We start from the raw sequence: 20740 nt of genomic DNA, 5'->3' as shown, positions 1-20740 counted from the left end.
ATTTGTCATGGCAGAGTGTTGAGAAGAAGCAGATACTTGAAGGGGACCTCAGAAGCCTTCATGCATTTACACTAGGGTGATGACTTTTTCAATTTTTTCCCTCAACAGTTATTTCCTGTAGCACAAATAGATGAACTTTTGCCTATTAATGACTAAAATGAGGTATATTCCATGGAAATTTTTAAAAAGGTCACACACAAACCATAAAAAAAAATTTTGTATGCCGTTTTACCATTTCATAAAATTGAATGAACAATTCTATATATATTTCGTATCAAATTTGGACACAACACACATTCCACAATGGGGAGTGTTCTTAGCAACATGGGGTATACAAATGTCACACCTGCGCAAGGTAAAAGCCCCTTTTCAGGACCTCAAAACTCAGCCAGCAGACCCTGCCGGGCATGCTGGGAAAAGAACCTACAGGAGAGGTAGCAAAACTTCGTCCTCTAGCGGCGTCTATACTGTTACTGCAGCTAAAAAAAGCTTCCTTGTGTGTTTGATGACCCTATATAATGTTGTATATATGTGACTCTAAAGCTTGGGTTCGATTTCATATCTGCTTACAGTGACTTGAAAAATGGTCAAAAAACTGATCAATAAATTTCTTAAAATCATTTTGTGCGTGAGGTTTTTTTAATCAAATCTCTTTGAAAGTAAGATTTCATCTAATCTTTAATGAAAGCTCATCAAATTATGATACAGGGAAATAGCAGGGGCCTACATAAAACAAAGGTCGTGCTGCGACCTGCGATCCGGGCGCTCGCCCTCTCTATCTCCCCCCCCCCGCCTAGTGGGGGCCTAGCAGCCTGGCAGGGGCCTAGGGGTCTGATAATGGCCGCCTTGGTGGTTTCAGTTGCTTGGTTGATAATGTCATTATTTGGATTGTGGGTGTGGTGTAGATTTCACAGGAAGGGAGGGGGTGTACTGTGGGAGGAATTCCACTTGAGGGCACTGTTTTACTTTGTGGAAAAGCAGGTTTCTACCTACCCAGGTGTGAAATTTGAGGGATTTTTTTCCCCTAACAACGCTTCGGGAGTGGCCTGGATCATTGTGTCAAAATTTAAGGACGATCGGTCAAGCGGTTACGGAGAAAAGTGGAACACGCACTTTCACGATTTTTACATTTTTATATATATAGATTGTTAATACAATTTTATGAAATGGTAAAACGGCATACAAAAAATAATAATAACTGTTTGTGCGTGACCTTTTTAAATATTTCAATGGAATATACCTCATTTTAGTCATTAATAGGCAAAAGTTCATCCATTTGTGCTACAGGAAATAATTTTTGAGGAAAAAAATTGAAAAAGTCATCACCCTAGTGCACTCATAACCAGTGCTTTTTTTCTCACCATGAAGTTGTTACAGTAAGTGCCACCCTTTTTAACAACAAAAAGAGGTGTCTGTACTGTGTACCCTTGATTGCCCCTTGGGGGGGGGGGGGAAAGCACTGCTCATAACCCCCAGGTTTGCTTGGTGGTTGGTATTTTGGGGGAGGGTGGAGAGATCTTCAAAAATGTAGGAAGTCTCCAAAGGTTTGCACTCAGTGAAGATGGAAGCATCAATTTAATCCAAAACAGATGCCTATTTTGCTATTCCAAAGTACATTGCTGGCTGCAGCTCTGCCTAGCCACAAAAAGTGCCACAAAGTGGGAGTAGGTGGCACATTCATTAAGAGCAGAGAAACATGCTTAAAGTACAGGCTAGGCCAGTGTTACCTGCTGGTGAGCTTAAAAATCAAAACGGGATGAAAGCCTTTCTGTTTATTTATTATATATCTATTGCATTTACATTCCACCTTTTTCTCCAAGGAGCTCAAGAGGGCCTTGGGGGGAGGGAGGTCAGGCAGAGAGAAGGCAGTGCCCGTCCCAACGTCCCCGTTGAGCCCGTCCCCAGTGAGCTTTTTGGCGAAATGAGGAATTGAACCCTGTTCTCTCCCAAGTCCTAGTCAAGACATCTTCACAACAATACCACATTGGTGCTGCTCAGAATCCTCCCATCCTCTCAGCCAGGGTTGGGGCACCTGCGACATTCTAAAATCAGGGGTCAGCAAACTTTTTCAGCAGGGGGCTGGTCCATTGTCCCTCAGACCTTGGGGGGGGGGGCGGACTATATATTTTTAAAAAAATATGAACAGATTCCTATGCCCCACAAATACCCCAGAGATGCATTTATAATAACTTCTGCTTCTCATGTTCTTATTTTAAATTTTTTAAATCTAAATATATAAAAATGTCCATGAAGCATGCGCAGGGGCAATGTATGGAGATACAGGGGGGAGGGGACATCACTCCCCGGGGAAAACAGGGAAGGGTATCCTATCAAAACACAAGGATGAGCCAGGGGGTTGGAGGGAGGAGGGGTGGGATATGTCATGAGGGTGGGGAGAATCGCAGGGATGACCTACAGCAACGCGTGGCCGGGCCAGCTAGTTTTAAATAAAAGGACACATTCTACTCATGTAAAAACACCAGGCAGGTCCCACAAATAACCCAGAGATGCATTTAAAATAAAAGGACACATTCTACTCATGTAAAAACATGCTGATTGCCGGACCATCTGCGGGCCGGATTGAGAAGGCAATTGGGCCGCATCCGGCCCCCGGGCCTTAGATTGGGGAGCCTTGCCCTTGACTGTTGGGACATTCTGGCTGCTGGGATCTGGAGTGCAGCAACTCCTGGAGGTTGGGGGGTGAGTCGGTCCCCATTCCTGCCCCATGCAAAGCTTGACCCAGTGCTCCCGAGATGTGGGGTTGACCCCTGCAGCAGAGCTTGGCTCTCCATTGCAACAACTGGGGAACAAGCCTGGCTTGGTCATACCTGGTGCTAGGTAACCAGTGGCAGCTGTTGCCCCAACAAAAGCGCCTCGTGTGAGGGCACCTCTCCCTCTTCCTCGAGCCACTTGGACCGCTGCAGACATGGCTGGGTTTACGATCCCTTTTGTCTGCATGGAGAGAAAAATGCAGATGAGGCACAACCAAGGAAAGATGGCCAGCGGCAAAATGGATCCCAGGTAGCTGGACACCTGGGCTATTCAGGACACCCAGAGTAGTGCTCAAAATCTGATGTTGCCTCCTCATTCAAGAGAGCACCAAGCTCATGGAACGTAAGAGCATAATAAAAGCCGGCTGGATGAGGGAAATGGGTCCTTAGTCCATCATCCTGTTCCCAGGTGCCCCCAAAGGAAGCCTGCAAGCAGAACCTGAGCACAAGAGCAACTCTCCCCTCTTGTGGCTTCCAGCAACTGCATAGCTGCCAAGTACCCCGTGGAGAAATCTGGGATCGGCCCAGAATCCAGGAATCTGGCCCAGAAACATACCTGCCAAGTATCTCGTGGTGAAATCCGGGATCGGCAGCCACGCGACACCGGAAGTTGCGTAGACGCAACTTTGCCCATCTATGGGCACCGAAAATGGTCGGCGCCAGAAGTCGCGTCTACGCATGTCCATAAGTGCGTAGGCGCAACTTCCGGTGTCGCCTTGCCCATCTATGGGCACCGAAAATGGCCAGCGCCGACACCGGAAGCTGCGTCTACGCACTTCTGGACATGCGTAGACGCAACTTCTGGCACTGGCGCCGGCCATTTTCTGGTGCCCATAGATGGGCAAAGCGACACCAGAGGTTGCGTCTACGCACTTCTGGACATGCGCAGATGCGACTTCTGGCACTGGCGCCGGCCATTTTTGGTGCCCATAGATGGGCAAAGCGACACAGGAAGTTGCGTCTACGCAACTTCCGGTGTCGTGCGGCTGCTGATCCCGGATTTTTCCACGGGAGACTTGGCAGGTATGCTTCTGGGCCCAGTGGAACCACACAGGCAATGAGGGCAGTTGGCCTGCTATCGGGAGTCAGCAACCTCGTTCATGCGGCACTAGCAAGAAGAAGCGGCTCACCCAGACAAGCCTCACCTGGGGCAGAATCTTCTTCTTTTTGTTGGCAGCTGCGTTGGGGCCGGAGAAGAGCTTGTCGAGAGCTGCCAGAGCTGCACTAGCCTTGGCCACCTTCTTGTTGGGACCAGCCCCTCGGAACTTCTGCCCATCTACTTCTACCTGGAAACAGGATCATAGAATCAGAGAGTTGGAAGAGACCACAAGGGCCATCCAGTCCAACCCCCTGCCAAGCAGGAAACACCATCAAAGCATTCTTGACATATGCCTGTCAAGCCTCTGCTTAAAGACCTCCAAAGAAGGAGACTCCACCACACTCCTTGGTAGCAAATTCCACTGCCGAACAGCTCTTACTGTCAGGAAGTTCTTCCTAATGTTTAGGTGGAATCTTCTTTCTTGTAGCTTGAATCCATTGCTCCGTGTCCGCTTCTCTGGAGCAGCAGAAAACAACCTTTCTCCCTCCTCTATATGACATCCTTTTATATATTTGAACATGACTATCATATCACCCCTTAACCTTCTCTTCTCCAGGCTAAACATACCCAGCTCCCTAAGCTGTTCCTCATAAGGCATCGTTTCCAGGCCTTTCACCATTTTGGTTGCCCTCCTCTGGACACGTTCCAGCTTGTCAGTATCCTTCTTGAACTGTGGTGCCCAGAACTGGACACAGTACTCCAGGTGAGGTCTGACCAGAGCAGAATACAGTGGTACTCTTACTTCCCTTGATCTAGATGCTATACTCCTCTTGATGCAGCCCAGAATTGCATTGGCTTTTCGAGCTGCTGCATCACTGTTGACTCATGTCAAGTTTGTGGTCTACCAAGACTCCTAGATCCTTTTCACATGTACTGCTCTCAAGCCAGGTGTCTCCCATCCTGTATTTGTGCCTTTCTCCCCCCCCCCAAGTGTAGTACTTTACATTTCTCCTTGTTAAAATTCATCTTGTTTGCTTTGGCCCAATTGCCTAATCTGTTAAGGTCATTTTGAAGTGTGAGCCTGTCCTCTGGGGTATTAGCCACCCCTCCCAGTTTGGTGTCGTCTGCAAACTTGCTCAGGATGCCCTCAAGCCCATCATCCAAGTCATTGATGAAGATGTTGAATAAGACTGGGCCCAAGACAGAACCCTGTGGCACCCCACTAGTCACTACTCTCCAGGATGTTTAAGAGAAATATTAAGTGTAAGTTTTTATTTGGATGTTATAGAGGAAAAGACTAGACAGGAAGGTTTAGTCGAATTATGTATTAGATATCAATTACCGGTACTTTTCAGATGTAAATTTGGAAGTATGATATCTGTATGAATTTTTATATTTTGAGTTGATTTGTTTTAATTTGTTTTGTTACTATTTGATATGTTTTAATTAAAATCTCAATAAAGTTTTTTTAAAACATTAAAACAAAAAACAAAAAAACCCAAAGGTGCCATAAAGCAAAACTGAGGCCAGGAGGCCACCATATGCTTCGCTTCTCCTCACCTCCATCACGAAGCGCTTGTCATGGCTGCCGCCTGTCTCGGAAATGAGCTCATACTTGAGACCTCGCCGCTTCTCGTTGAGCTCCATCACCGGATTCTTGCCACTAGCTGTGAGGATGGGACCCTGAGTTCTTACCTGAGCAAAGTAAAAGACGTCAAAGTCAAGCAAATCAAACTGAACTGGCCCAAGATACAGACACACAGACTGTACTTTTAATTACAGGTAGGTAGCCGTGTTGGTCAGACGTAGTCGAAACAAAAAATTAAAAAATTCCTTCCATTAGCACCTTAGAGACCAACTAAGTTTGTCTTTATCATATGTGGTGGACATGTGAGAAAGTAAATGGATTTTGGGTAATGATATATAATGAGTTGAAAAAGATGTTTCACTTTCCCCAAAAACCCCGAAGCTTTCTTATTGGGACTAATGGGAGAGGAGATAGCAAAGGGTAATAAGAGAATATTCATGTATGCCACAACTGTGGCGAGGACATTGCTAGCCCAAAAATGGAAATTACATGAGTTACCAACAATTGAGGAGTGGCGGACGAAAATGTTTGACTATGCAGAGCTAGCAAAGGTGCCCCTGTGGGATCCTAAACCAAGGAGATGCAAAGTTCCAGGGGTACTGAAGTAAATTCATTGATTACATAGAGAAGAACTGTATAAGTTTAAAGACACTTGCAGGACTGAAATAAATCCTATGAATTTAATTTATGTTTAGTATAAAGTAACTGCGAGATAAGAGGAAACAAGAAAGCCGAATGAAGGGAGGGAGGGAAGTCACAGCTCGGCAGAGCGAGATGGAAATGAGAGGGGTATATAGGGTGGAATGTAAAAAAATAAATAAATTTTTATTTGTTGTTTATTTGGAAAATGTAATAAAAATTATCCCCCCCCCAAATAGAGACCAACTAAGTTTGTCATTAGTAAACGCCGGTTCCAAAGGGCATCCACACCTAAAATGTGTTAAATTTGCACCTTGAAATGTGTGGGTACCTCAGATACCATGTGTATCATCATATATAGGCCCCCGAAGTATTGCTGTGTTGAGCGTAGACTTGGTAAGAATGACAAACTTAGTTGGTCTCTAAGGTGCTGCTGGAATGAATTTTTTTATTTTTTGTTTCGACATACAGTGGTACCTCGACTTACGAACGACTCAACAACTGAATTTTTCGACTTACAAATGGGGGTAAGGGCCACGCGCTTACAAATGTTTTGACATCCAGAAAAAAAACCGGGCTAGGGATTTTTCAACTTCCGAATTTTTAGATAGGGTTGCTTCGACTTACGAATTTTTCTGTTTCCAATGCATTCCTAGGGGAAATCACATTTCCAATGGTGTTTTTCGACGTTTCCAATGGCGTTTTTCGACGAATTTTTCGACTTACGAAAATGCCTTCGGAACGGATTAAATTCGTAAGTTGAGGCACCACTGTACTTTTAAGGCAGGGACAGGCAGACTTCAAAACCTTGTTCCCCACCCCACCCCACCCCGCAGACCACAGGGGCAGGAGGAGGAGGAGGGGGCACACACTCAGGATTAAGGAACAGGTGTCTGAGAATTGCTCAGCCGAAGAACTTGGGGGGGGAGGGGAGGAAGGAGTCAGAAATCCTTGGTGATCTGTGTCTGGTAAACCAGATATCTTCCAGGAGATCCTGATCTCTGAGTAAGGGATGGATAGCCAACTGGCAAACACACAAACGCGCACACACGAAATGCAGCAACGAAGACAGGTGTGCTAGCAGTGCCTATGGACCACCTGAATTATTGAGCTAACACGCCCATCCAGAAAAAACATCTACTTCTGCTTCATTGACTATGCAAAAGCATTTGACTGTGTTGACCACAGCAAACTATGGCAAGCTCTTAAAGAAATGTGAGTGCCTGATCACCTCATCTGTCTCCTGAGAAATCTCTATGTGGGACAAGAAGCTACAGTTAGAACTGGATACAGAATAACTTATTGGTTCAAAATTGGGAAAGGAGTACAAGGCTGTATATTCTCTCCCTGCTTATTTAACATATATGCAGAATTCATCATGCAAAAGGCTGGACTGGATGAATCCCAAGCCGGAATTAAGATTGCCGGAAGAAATATCAACAACCTCAGATATGCTGATGACACAGAAAGTGAGGAGGAATTAAAGAACCTTTTAATGAGGGTGAAAGAGGAGAGCGCAAAATATGGTCTGAAGCTCAACATAAAAAAAAACCTAAGATCATGGCCACTGGTCCCATCACTTCCTCGCAAATAGAAGGGGAAGAAATGGAGGCAGTGAGAGATTTGACTTTCTTGGGTTCCATGATCACTGCAGATGGTGATAGCAGTCACGAAATTAAAAGACGCCTGCTTCTTGGGAGAAAAGCAATGACAAACCTAGACAGCATCTTATAAAGCAGAGACATCACCTTGCCTACAAAGGTCCGTATAGTTAAAGCTATGGTTTTCCCAGTAGTGATGTATGGAAGTGAGAGCTGGACCATGAAGAAGGCTGATCGCCGAAGAATTGATGCTTTTGAATTATGGTGCTGGAGGAGACTCTTGAGAGTCCTATGGACTGCAAGAAGATCAAACTTATCCATTCTGAAGGAAATCAGCCCTGAGATGGAGGGCACAAGGAGAACGGGACGACAGAGGATGAGATGGTAGGACAGTGTTCTCGAAGCTACCAACATGCTCCAATACTTTGGCCACCTCATGAGAAGAGAAGACTCCCTGGAAAAGACCCTGATGTTGGGAAAGATGGAAGGCACTAGGAGAAGGGGACGACAGAGGACCAGATAAGGTTGGACAGTGTTCTCGAAGCTACCAACATGAGTCTGACCAAACTGCGGGAGGCAGTGGAAGACAGGAGTGCCTGGTGTGCTCTGGTCCATGGGGTCACGAAGAGTCGGACACGACTTAACGACTAAACAACAAGAAGCCAACTGGCAAACACACAAACGCGCGCACACAAATGCAGCAATGAAGACAGGTGTGCTAGCAGTGCCTGTGGACCACATTAATAACTGAGCTAACACACCTGTTTCAATTACAGGTAGGTAGCCGTGTTGGTCTGAGTCGAAGCAAAATTAAAAAATTCCTTCAGTAGCACCTTAAAGACCAACTAAGTTTATATTTTGGTATGAGCTTTCGTGTGCATGCACACTTCTTCAGATACTGAAGAAGTGTATCTGAAGAAGTGTGCATGCACACGAAAGCTCATACCAAAATATAAACTTAGTTGGTCTTTAAGGTGCTACTGAAGGAATTTTTTTATTTTACACCTGTTTCAAGTTTCGCATGTTGCCGTAAACATGTATTTGTAAGCCAAAATTTATCCGGCGGCCCTATTGCTTATGAAATTGTGTGGCAGCTGGAAAACAAAGCCCTCTGGGGGATGGCCTGACAATTGTATTCCAGGCATTTGGTAACTTTGAGGCTGCACTGGTGCAATGTGCTCTGTGTGGGGCTGCCCTTGGGTCTGGTTCTGAGGCTCCAGCGACTGCAGAGTGCAGTGGCCAGGTTGCTGGTGGGGTCACCTGGCCGACAGGATGTGACCCCCTTGTTCAGGCATCTGCACTGGCTGCCCATCTGCTACTGAGCCAGGGTCAAGGCCCTTGTATTCATTTACAAAGCTCTGGACAACTTGGGTCTAGAAGTTCAAACACTCAGATGTGTCTGCAGGAGTGTCACAGTTGTTCTTTATGTTGGCGAGGGTCCTTCTGAGAATAACAAGAAGCTGAGCCTCTAGTCCTACCGGCACAGTCCTGTGGAACGCTCTGCCACTAGAGATTCCACAGGCACCTTCTGTCTCAGCTTTTAAATACATGCTGAAACCTTTGCTATGCCGTCTGACTTACATGGGCAATTAAGAATAATTAAGAATAAGGGCTTGATGGGCTTGAGGGCATCCTGAGCAAGTTTGCAGATGACACCAAATTGGGAGGGGTGGCTAATACCCCAGAGGACAGGATTCTATGATTCTATGAAAAGGCCAACTCGAGCACAGCCAGAGCAAGCCAGGGTTTCCAGTTACCAGCCAGCACCTGCTCCGAAGCTACAGATCACCTTACCTGCTCCATGCTCATGCCCCACACAGTAACCCGTGTTTGCTAACAGTAGATCTGGCTGTACCCCTCTGACAAAGAGCCATGCTTGCTGGGACTAAGTCGAGCTCTATCTGGGAGGCCACAGGTTTTCCACCACTGTTGTGCAGGGGTGTGAAACATCCTTGCTGTAAGTGAGCACACTGTTCAGGTATCCAAGAGACATAGCGCCACAGCATCATGTGGTCCGTCATGAGGAATGCCACAAAAGAGCAGAAAAGCAATACAGCGGTACCTCGACTTACGAATTTAATCCGTTCCTAACGGACCTTCGTAAGTCGAAAAATTCGTAAGTCGAAGCCAATGGGGATTTTTTTATTTAAAAAACCGCAAGTCGAAAAAATCCTATCTAAACCGCAGCCAAAACGGCGGACGGAACTCTGTTCGTAACTCGAAACATTCATAGGTCGAGTCATTCGTAAGTCAAGGTACCACTGTACCATTTTGTAATTGTGCAATGAGTTCAAGGGCTTAGAAGTATTCGCATAGAATCATAGAGCTGGAAGAGACCACAAGGGCCATCCAGTCCAACCCCCTGCCAAGCAGGAAGCACCATCAAAGCATTCTTGACATATGGCTGTCAAGCCTCTGCTTAAAGACCTCCAAAGGAGGAGACTCCACCACACTCCTTGGCAGCAAATTCCACTGCCGAACAGCTCCTACTGTCAGGAAGTTCTTCCTAATGTTTAGGTGGAATCTTCTTTATTGGGCAAAAAAAATGAAAGGCACAAATACAGGATGGGCGACACCTGTTGTTTTCTGCTGCTCCAGAGAAGCGGACACGGAGCGATGGATTCAAACTTCAAGAAAGAAGATTCCACCTCAACATTAGGAAGAACTTCCTGACAGTAATAGCTGTTTGACAATGGAATTTGCTGCCAAGGAGTGTGGTGGAGTCTCCTTTGGAGGTGTCCTGACAGCCATCTGTCAGGAATACTTTGATGGTGTTTCCTGCTTATATCCCACTCCCTCACTGGATGACGACTGAACCACCACCTCCAACGTAGCAGAGGTGTCAATTGTAGAGTTTCCAGTATTATTGCTTGAGTTTGAAGAGACTGTCTCGTTTTTGCCTTCCGTGTCTGACTTCTCATCTGAGCTTGTACATTCCATGTCCACATCGAAACCGGTGGGGTAGCCCATTGCTTGCAAAACCTGTATGTACATCAAGAAAGAAAAGAAAAATCACATTTGTGACTAGGTAGGATTTTGAACCTGCCCCTCTCTCCACTTTTAAGAAAACCCCAAACACACCATGCATTTTTTTAGGGTGACCTGAATTGAATTCCATTGTTTGACCTGTTGAAGAGGAGGAAGGAGCAGCCTTACCCCAACCTGGTGCCAGCTCACTAGGGCTGATGGGAGTTGTAGTCCAAAGCACCTGGAGGGCACCAGACTGGGAAAGGCTGAACTAGAGTATTTCCTGTGCCCAATACAGGGCCGTCTCTAGGCCCGGGCTGGGTGGCAAAAGGCGCCAGGGCGCCTGGCCACCAGGGGCGCGAAAGGGGCGCCGAACGTCTGGTGTCTGGGAGCAGCTGCTGCCGGCGTCTCCCCACCCCCACGACGACAGTAGCGCGTGGCCATTGAGCTTCCTCCATGAAGCAGAATCAGCGAGACTCCTGCCTAGGGTGGCACCACGCGCCTGCTGCCACTCTAGGCAGGAGTATCACTGATTCTGCTTCATGGAGGAAGCTCAATGGCCGCGCGCCACCGCCGCGTCCCGGAGCGGCCGCTGGAGGGAGGCACCAAGGAGGGGCTGGTCCAGGGCGGGAGGCCGAGCAGCCCCGTCTGCGGAGGTGGGCTCTGCTCCACCATCCTTAATCTCTGCCCCTCAGCCGTGCGCTACTGCCGCCATGGGGGGGGGGGGCGCCGGAGGATTCTTGAACCACGGCCGTGGGAACCCTTAAGACGTTACAAGCCCAATAGCAGCTTCCCAGCACTTGGTATCACATCTGGTGGGAATGTGATAAAGTGGCAAAATTCTGGAGTGAAATCCATGCAGAAGTAGAACAGATATTTAAAATCAAATTCCGCAAAACACCAGAAGCGTATCTTATAGGTATAACCACTCCAGATATACCAAAAAAAAAAACCCCAGCAAAGAAAGTTTATATACACTTCTCCTGCTCCAAAACACTGATAGCTTCTCACTGGAAAGATATAATAGCACCTAACAAAAAAGAATGGTTCTATAAAATCTTAGAATATATGGAACTGGCTTACCTGTCGGAAAAAATAAAAGACCATCCGAGAAATAGTTTCATTGAGGAATTACAGTGGTGCCTCGCAAGATGAATTTAATTCATTATGTGAGTCAATTCGTTTTGCGAAAAATCCGTCCTGCGAATCCCATAGGAATGCATTGAATTTTTTATTTATTTTTTGCCCATAGGAACGCATTAATTGAATTTCAATGCATTCCTATGGGAAACCGCAATTCGCTAGACGAAATTTTCACAAAATGAATTCGTCTTGAGAGGCAACCACCAATCGCAAAACCCATTCGTCTAGCAAAAAATTAGTCTAGCAGGGCATTCATCTAGCGAGGTACCACTGTATCTAAAAAAGCGATGCAACATCAGCGCAGCCTTTGCAATAGAATAACTCTTGTTGTATAAGGAAAAGCGATATAAAAATAAAAAACTAAAAAGATATTAGGATGAATAGAATCAAAATGTTAGAAGTCCATGTCATGTCCTATATTTTGTTTATCTTTTTATCTGCGTTTAATTGAGAGATAGAATGGGAAAGTTAAAGAAACAATATTATGGTTAAGAAGTCTGTGAGCACCTAGAAAGAAACACTGTAATCACTAAAAGTCAGCATGGGTTTCTGAAAAAAAAAGTCATGTCAGACTAATCCGATCTCATTTTTTGACAGAATTACAAGCCTGGTAGATGAAGGGAACGCTGTGGATGTAGCCTATCTTGATTTCAGCAAGGCCTTTGACAAGGTGCTGCATGATATTCTTGTAAATAAGCTGGTAAAATGCAGGCTAGACAATGCTACCACCATTCAGTGGATTTGTAACTGGCTGACTGACCGAACCCAAAGGGTGCTAATCAATGGCTCCTCCTCATCCTGGAGAGTGGTGACTAGTGGGGTGCCACAGGGTTCTGTCTTGGGCCCAGTCTTATTCAACATCTTCATCAATGACTTGGATGATGGGCTTGAGGGCATCCTGAGCAAGTTTGCAGACGATACCAAATTGGGAGGGGTGGCTAATACCCCAGAGGACAGGATCACACTTCAAAATGACCTTAACAGATTAGACAACTGGGCCATAGGAAACAAGATGAATTTTAACAGGGAGAAATGTAAAGTACTACACTTGGGGGGGGGGGGGAATGAAAGGCACAAATACAGGATGGGGGACACCTGGCTTGAGAACAGTCCATGTGAAAAGGATCTAGGAGTCTTAGTAGACCACAAACTTGACATGAGTCAACAGTGTGATGCAGCAGCTCAAAAAGCCAATGTAATTCTGGGCTGCATCAATTGGAGTATAGCGTCTAGATCAAGGGAAGTAATAGTACCACTGTATTCTGCTCTGGTCAGACCTCACCTGGAGTACTGTGTCCAGTTCTGGGCACCACAGTTCAAGAAGGAGACTGACAAGCTGGAACGTGTCCAGAAGAGGGCAACCAAAATGGTGAAAGGCCTGGAAACGATGCCTTATGAGGAACAGCTTAGGGAGCTGGGCATGTTTAGCCTGGAGAAGAGAAGGTTAAGGGGTGATGTGATAGCCATGTTCAAATATATAAAAGGATGTCATATAGAGGAGGGAGAAAGGTTGTTTTCTGCTGCTCCAGAGAAGCGGACACGGAGCAATGGATTCAAGCTACAAGAAAGAAGATTCCACCTAAACATTAGGAAGAACTTCCTGACAGTAAGAGCTGTTCGGCAGTGGAATTTGCTGCCAAGGAGTGTGGTGGATTCTCCTTCTTTGGAGGTCTTTAAGCGGAGGCTTGACAGGCATATGTCAAGAATGCTTTGATGGTGTTTCCTGCTTGGCAGGGGGCTGGACTGGATGGCCCTTGTGGTCTCTTCCAACTCTACGATTCTATGATTCTAACTCACCTGCCACGGCCGGTAGTTTTAAAGGCTCTGGGGAGGGGCAAGCAGGAGGAGGGCCAGGGAGAGGCTCCCTCCCTCCTTCCCCAGCAGCCGGACCCTCGCGCCCAACCAGACAGCCCATTCGCACGAAGGGAGGCAGGATGTCTGGTTGGCAGCTCTCCCGTGCATGAAGGCTTAAGGTGAGAGTGAGGGGGGAATCCGGCTGCTGCTCGGCTGCCGTTCCGGTGCGCCGGCGCCAATTGCCAAGTCCCTGCAGAAGCCGGGTGATGGCGGCGGCAGAAGCACGAGGTGGGCGGGCTCCCTGGAGGAGGCTTGGTCTGACGTTCTCCTCCTCGCGGCACCCTTCTTCGTCTAGCAAGAATATGAAGTTTACTGCACGTAATGCATGGAAAGAAAATATGATGATGTATAGGATAATAAATGTTGGAAATTTAAGAATGTGGAAGGAACCTTTTACCATATGTGGTGGACATGTCCCCAAGTAAAGAGCTTCTGGGACAAGATTTATAATGAATTGAAGAAAGTGCTGAATTTTTTTTTTTGTTAAGAAACCAGAAGCTTTTTTACTTGGGATAATTAGAGAGGAATTACCCAAGAAAGATATTACATATTTTCTGTATGCCACAACAGCAGCTAGAATTGTACTGGCAAGGAATTGGAAAACTGAAGATACACATACGGTGGACGACTGGCAGTTGAAGCTGATAGAATTCATGGAACTGTCCGAGCTGACTGGGAGACTCCGGGACCGGGGAGAAGAAGCAGTGGAAGAAGATTGGAAGAAATTTAAAGTTTATCTAGAGAAGAATTGTAAGATTAGCAGTATTTAGCTAAAGATTTGGAAGTAAAAGAAGGTTGTAGAAGAGGATTACTTAAGTTATTATTATATATTAAGATTTGGTTAACTGTTGCTATTGTATTGAGTTTAAAGATTTAACTAGAATTGTATTTTGAGATAAGTATAAGAGATCTACAGTACTGATAAGCCATTAAGAGTATTAACAGGTTTAGATAACTATTAAAAAGATTGGAATCAAGATTTGGTACTAAGGAAGTTGGGAGGGAATGGAGGAAGTCGATAAATATTCATGATAGAAGATTGATTTGTTATCTTTTTCTTATTGTAGTGTTTGTAATTTAATGTGTTCTGCTGTGTTTAATTTGTGTGTGTTTTTGTGTTTAATATATATTAAAAAGAAAAGAAAAAGAAAACTTCCGTCTAGCGAGTCTGCCAAAAATAAATAAATCGCAAAATGTTTTCGTCTTGCGCTTTTTCCGTTGTGCGAGGCGTTCCTCTAGCGAGGTACCACTGCATCTACATTTCAGCCTTATCACAGTTTTTATTCCCCATAGATTCTGACCCCTGCTTGGAGAGTGCAATGTTCCATGCTCTGCCACACAACTTTACCTTCACTGCGACATGAAGCTTGGCAGTTTTCTTGGAAGGCCCTGAAGCTTCATATGTTGTGCCGTCCACATCAACTGACATGGTGAAGACCGGGGCATGGACCGGGCCTGACTGAGAAAGGAGCTTGTACTGCAATCCAGGCCGTATCTGATTCAGACGCATCAAAGCATTCATGAGATCTATTGCTTTGCTGTCAAGGACTGGCATGTGAGGGGGGGGGGGGGGAGAGAGAGAGAAATGGCAGTTGGAACAGAGCAGGCCACATAGTGATGTGGGGTGGAAAACTTTCCACAGCAAATTTCCCATTGAAATGCTGTTTAATAAACTTACTGTATATTCCTGCATATAAGACTACTTTTTAACCCAGGAAAATCTTCTCAAAAGTCGGGGGTCATCTTATATTCTGGGTCGAGTAAATCCCAAACTCTATATTTTAACTGGAAAAGTTAGGGGGTCTTCTTCTACGCCCAGTCATCTTATACGCCGGAATACAGTGGTGCCTCGACTTACGAATTCAATCCATTCCGAAGGCACCTTCGTAGGTCGAAAAATTCGTAAGCCGAAAAACGCCATTGGAAACGTGATTTCCCATAGGAATGCATTGGAAACGGAAAAATTCGTAAGTTGGAAGCAACCCTATCTAAAAATTCGTAAGTCGAAAAATCCCTATCTACAACTGCCCCAATTTCCTTTCAGATGTTGAGACATTCGTAAGCGTGTCGCCATTACCCCCATTCGTAAGTCGAAAAATTCGGTTGTTGAGTCGTTCGTAAGTCGAGGTACCACTGTATAACGGTAATCAGTAGCAATGAATGAATGAATGAATGAACACAAGGCATTTTGCCACCGTCGCCAGTGTGTGCCCTCCGGATGGTGGGTTACCATCATCCCTGGATTTGGCACCACATTGACCACCCATGCAGTAAGTAAAACTTTAATACGGTCAAAGACCAGCAAAAGAGTAATACAATTCAATACTTAGGTTGTAATAATATTGAGCACTACACAGTTTTAAATTTTTATAACATATTACAGCCCTGGTGGTCTCTATATCTGTGTCAGCTAGCAGATACAGTGGTACCTCGACTTACGAATTTAATCCGTTCCGAATGGACCTTCGTAAGTTGAAGCTAATGGGGGGGGGATTAATAAAATTCCTAAGTCGAAAAAATCCTATCTAAACTGCATCCAAAATGGCGGACGAACTCTGTTCGTAACTCGAAACATTCGCAAGTCAAGTCATTCGTAAGTCAAGGTACCACTGTAATTGGTGTAAGCCTCTCCTGATCGACCGGGTTGTTTGGCTAGGAGCAGTTCAATTAGCTCTTTTCTCGTCTCTTGGTATAACGAACAGTGTAGCAAAACGTGCCTGTTTCAATCTCTTTGTTGTTACATGGGCATAATCTTTGATCAAAGGGAGTCTTGTTATACCTACCAGCTAATAGCGCTGAGGGGAGAACGTTGAAGCAGGCCCTAGAAAATGCCCAGAAATGTTTAGGATTATCTACCGACTTCAGGTAATTTGCCAAATAAATCTTTCGATGGTCATATAGGTGTTGATAATTTGTAGAGAGCCTGGTAAAATCATTTTGTAGTTCATTGTCAGTGATTCTTTCCTTGATTAAATTTTTCGCCCTCCCCATTTCCAGACTTAGGAGATGCTCTGCTGAGAGTCCGTATCGGGCCAGCTTCAGCTTCCTAAGGGATTTGTCACAGTGTATCAGAGGGAGGAGGCCAGTGGGTGCCTTGTTAAGTCTTAGCAACAGGTAAAAGGCAGATTGCCATACCTTTGCTTCAACTCTATGCAGGCCTGTTTCCAATCGAAGATCTGCGTTCGGCACACCTTTTGGCGTTTGGAAAATTGTTCTTAGGAACCCTGATTGGATTTTTTTGTATGCGTACAGATTGGCAGTAGGCATAAGTGGTGCACCACATAGTAATTGGGCTAGTGGTTTAGCTTTTAAGAGCAGTTGCAATATAACCCATGCTTAAAGGCTTCAGTAATGCTTAAGGGACACATTAGTGTGCAAGCTCTCATGGACTAGAGCAGTGACAGCGAACCTATGACACCTATAACCATTTTCGGTGACACGCGGCCGCATGCCAAGACCTCACTTCCGGCCGACGGCGGAATGCCGCAGGCGACGCATCTCTGGGGGCCTTGTGGACTTCCGGCGAGGCAAGATGTTCTGAAGGAGTGTTCTGAAGGAGCGTCTCCACCTCCATCATTCTGCCCGGACACTGAGGTCCAGCACCGAGGGCCTTCTGGCGGTTCCCTCATTGCGAGAAGCCAAGTTGCAGGGAACTAGGCAGAGGGCCTTCTCGGTGGTGGCGCCCACCCTGTGGAACGCCCTCCCAACAGATGTCAAAAAGGAAAACAACTACCAGACTTTTAGAAGACATCTGAAGGCGGCCCTGTTCAGGGAGGCTTTTAATGTTTAATAGATTATTGTGTTGTATTTTTCTGTTGGAAGCCGCCCAGAGTGGCTGGGGAGACCCGGCCAGATGGGTGGGGTATAAATAATAAATTATTATTATTATTATATAAGATGGCGGTCGGTACGGATCCGCGGAGCTGCTGAAAGTGACCAGCGCTGCAGGAGCTGCCGGATGGGCTCCCGAGCCACCGAAACGGCTCCCGCCACCGCCCGGACACTGGGGGCCAACACTGCAGCAACCGGGGAGCTGCCGGACCCCACCCCCACCCTGTGAACCTGATGGAAGGTCTCAAGGTACTCCGGAGGCCAGAGGAGGAAAAAGGAAGCCCCAGCCCCACTGCCACTGCCGCCGCAGAAAGGAGAAAGAAGGAAAAACAAGGCAAAGGAGAACAGGGGTCCGCTCGCTCCGTTGCTGTCCCCGTCGCCCCCACCTCAAGGAAGAGGAGGGGGCCCTTGGAGGAGGGAAAAGAACCCCGACCTTGCCGCTGCCACCGCCGCCACCAGTGTCCGACTCTTCATGACCCCATGGACCAGAGCACACCAGGCACTCCTGTCTTGCACTGCCTACTGCAGTTTGGTCAAACTCATGTTGGTAGCTTCGAGAACACTGTCCAACCATCTCGTCCTCTGTCGTCCCCTTCTCCATGTGCTCGCCATCTTTCCCAACATCAGGGTCTTTTCCAAGGATTCTTCTCTTCTCATGAGGTGGCCAAAGTATTGGAGCCTCAGCTTCACGATCTGTCCTTCCAGTGAGCACTCAGGGCTGATTTCCTTAAGAATGGATAGGTTTGATCTTCTTGCAGTCCATGGGACTCTCAAGAGTCTCCTCCAGCACCATAATTCAAAAGCATCCATTCTTCGGCGATCAGCCTTCTTTATGGTTCAGCTCTCACTTCCATACATCACTACTGGGAAAACCATAGCTTTAACTATACGGACCTTTGTAGGCAAGGTGATGTCTCTGCTTTTGAAGATGCTGTCTAGGTTTGTCATTGCTTTTCTCCCAAGAAGCAGGCGTCTTTTAATTTCGTGACTGCTGTCACCATCTGCAGTGATCAAGGAGCCCAAGAAAGTAAAATCTCTCACTGCCTCCATTTCTTCCCCTTCTATTTGCCAGGAGGTGATGGGACCAGTGGCCATGATCTTGGTTTTTTTGATGTTGAGCTTCAGACCATATTTTGCGCTCTCCTCTTTCACCCTCATTAAAAGGTTCTTTAATTTCTCCTCACTTTCTGCCATGAAGGTTGTGTCATCTGCATATCTGAGGTTGTTGATATTTCTTCCGGCAATCTTAATTCCGGCTTGGGATTCATCTAGTCCAGCCTTTCGCATGATGAATTCTGCATATAAGTTAAATAAGCTTATTTATGTACTACTACGTTGTCGATTTTATGAGGATATACATTTGACTTTTATTACATACCCTCAAACACCAATGGTTGTGTAGAATGGCTGCATAGATTTGCTGTTCCAAGAAACTGAGCACATTTTCCTTTCTTTTTTCTTTTTCTTTTTAAATTAAATGAAATCTTTATTTGCAAACTTTAAAAATTACAAAAACAGATCCAGGAATAATACAAAGAAAGAAGAAGAAGAAGAAGAGGAGGAGGAGTTTGGATTTGATATCCCGCTTTATCACTACCCGAAGGAGTCTCAAAGCAGCTAACATTCTCCTTTCCCTCCCTCCCCCACAACAAACCCTCTGTGAGGTGAGTGAGGCTAAGAGACTTCAGAGAAGTGTGACTAGCCCAAGGTCACCCAGAAGCTTCATGTGGAGGAGCGGAGACGTGAACCCGGTTCCCCAGACTACGAGTCTACTGCTCTTAAACCACTACACCACACTGGCTCTCAAGGAATGCAAAGGAAATTAAAAATACAAAATTACAAAGGAAATCAAATACAGTGGTGCCTCGCTAGACGAAATTAATTCGTTCCACGGGTCAATTCGTATAACGAATTTTTTGTCTAGCGAGTCCCAGTTTCCCATAGGAATGCATTGAAACTTAACCAATGCGTTCCTATAGGCTCTGCGGGACTGGCAGTGGCATGCAACGGGGCTTCGGAGAAGGTCTCCGAAGCCCCGTCCGATGCCGGCTGTGTGCGGGGCGAAAGGCGACGGCGGGGAAGACCTTCTCCCGCCGCTGCCTCTCGCCTGCCTCCCCCGACACGGAACGCAACTTCGGAGGTCTCTACCGAGAAGGCCCTCTGCCTGGTTCCCTGTAGCTTTGCTTCTCACAGTGAGGGAACCGCCAGAAGGCCCTCGGCGTTGGACCTCAGTGTCCAGGCAGAACGGCGATGGGGGTGGAGAAGCTCCTTAAGGTATACTGGGCCGAGGCAGTTTAGGGCTTTAAAGGTCAGCACCAACACTTTGAATTGTGCTTGGAAACGTACTGGGAGCCAATGCAGGTCTTTCAAGACCGGTGTTATGTGGTCTCGGTGGCCGCTCCCAGTCACCAGTCTAGCTGCCGCATTCAGGATTAGTTGTAGTTTCCGGGTCACCTTCAAAGGTAGCCCCACGTAGAGTGCATTGCAGTAATCCAAGTGAGAGATAACCAGAGCATGCCACTCTGAGAGGCAGTCCGCAGGCAGGTAGGGTCTCAGCCTGCGTACCAGATGGAGCTGATAGACAGCTGCCCTGGACACAGAATTAACCTGCGCCTCCATGGACAGCTGTGAGTCCAAAATAACTCCCAGGCTGCGCACCTGGTCCTTCAGGGGCACAATTACCCCCTTGAGGACCAGGGAATCCTCCACACCTGCCCGCCTCCTGTCCCCCACAAACAGTATTTCTGTCTTGTCAGGATTCAATCTCAATCTGTTAGCCGCCATCCATCCTCTAACCGCCTCCAGGAACTCACACAGGACCTTCACTGCCTTCACTGGTTCTGATTTGAAAGAGAGGTAGAGCTGGGTATCGTCCGCATACTGATGAACACCCAGCCCAAACCCCCTGATGATCTCTCCCAGCGGCTGCATGTAGATGTTAAAAAGCATGGGGGAGAGGACAGACCCCTGAGGCACCCCACAAGTGAGAGCCCAGGGGTCTGAACACTCACCCCCCCACCACTTTCTGAACACGGCCCAGGAGGAAGGAGCGGAACCACTGTATGGAAGTGCCCCCAGCTCCCAACCCCTCTAGACGGTCCAGAAGGATGCTATGGTCGATGGTGTCAAAAGCCGCTGAGAGATCCAGCAAGACTAGGAAACAGCTCTCACCTTTGTCCCTAGCCTGCTGGAGATCAGAATGGAAGGAAGGAAAGTCCTTCTCGCAGACGTCAGCTGTCTGGCAGGTGCAGCAGCGCCCCTGGTGGCCAGGTGCCCTGGTGCATTGCAACCCCCCAGCCCAGGCCTA

General features: G+C 46.7%; 1 protein-coding gene across 9 annotated transcripts in view; it reads right to left on the bottom strand.

Moving 5' to 3' along the window:
* The window catches only part of STRBP (spermatid perinuclear RNA binding protein), a 117149-nt gene that overhangs the window by 15768 nt on the left and 80641 nt on the right, over positions 1-20740 (bottom strand). For all 9 annotated transcript variants that reach the window (XM_060270408.1, XM_060270412.1, XM_060270404.1 and 6 more), the window contains 5 exons: positions 14951-15150; positions 10462-10620; positions 5371-5505; positions 3917-4057; positions 2829-2952 (listed from right to left, as the gene is read on the bottom strand). In XM_060270408.1, the coding sequence (XP_060126391.1) occupies positions 2829-2952; positions 3917-4057; positions 5371-5505; positions 10462-10620; positions 14951-15150 (759 nt within the window). The remainder of the gene's footprint in view (positions 1-2828; positions 2953-3916; positions 4058-5370; positions 5506-10461; positions 10621-14950; positions 15151-20740) is intronic.

This window comes from Zootoca vivipara, chromosome Z (genome assembly GCF_963506605.1).
Source record: "Zootoca vivipara chromosome Z, rZooViv1.1, whole genome shotgun sequence".
Lineage (NCBI taxonomy): Eukaryota > Metazoa > Chordata > Lepidosauria > Squamata > Lacertidae > Zootoca > Zootoca vivipara.
This window is presented reverse-complemented; position numbering and strand designations above follow the sequence as displayed.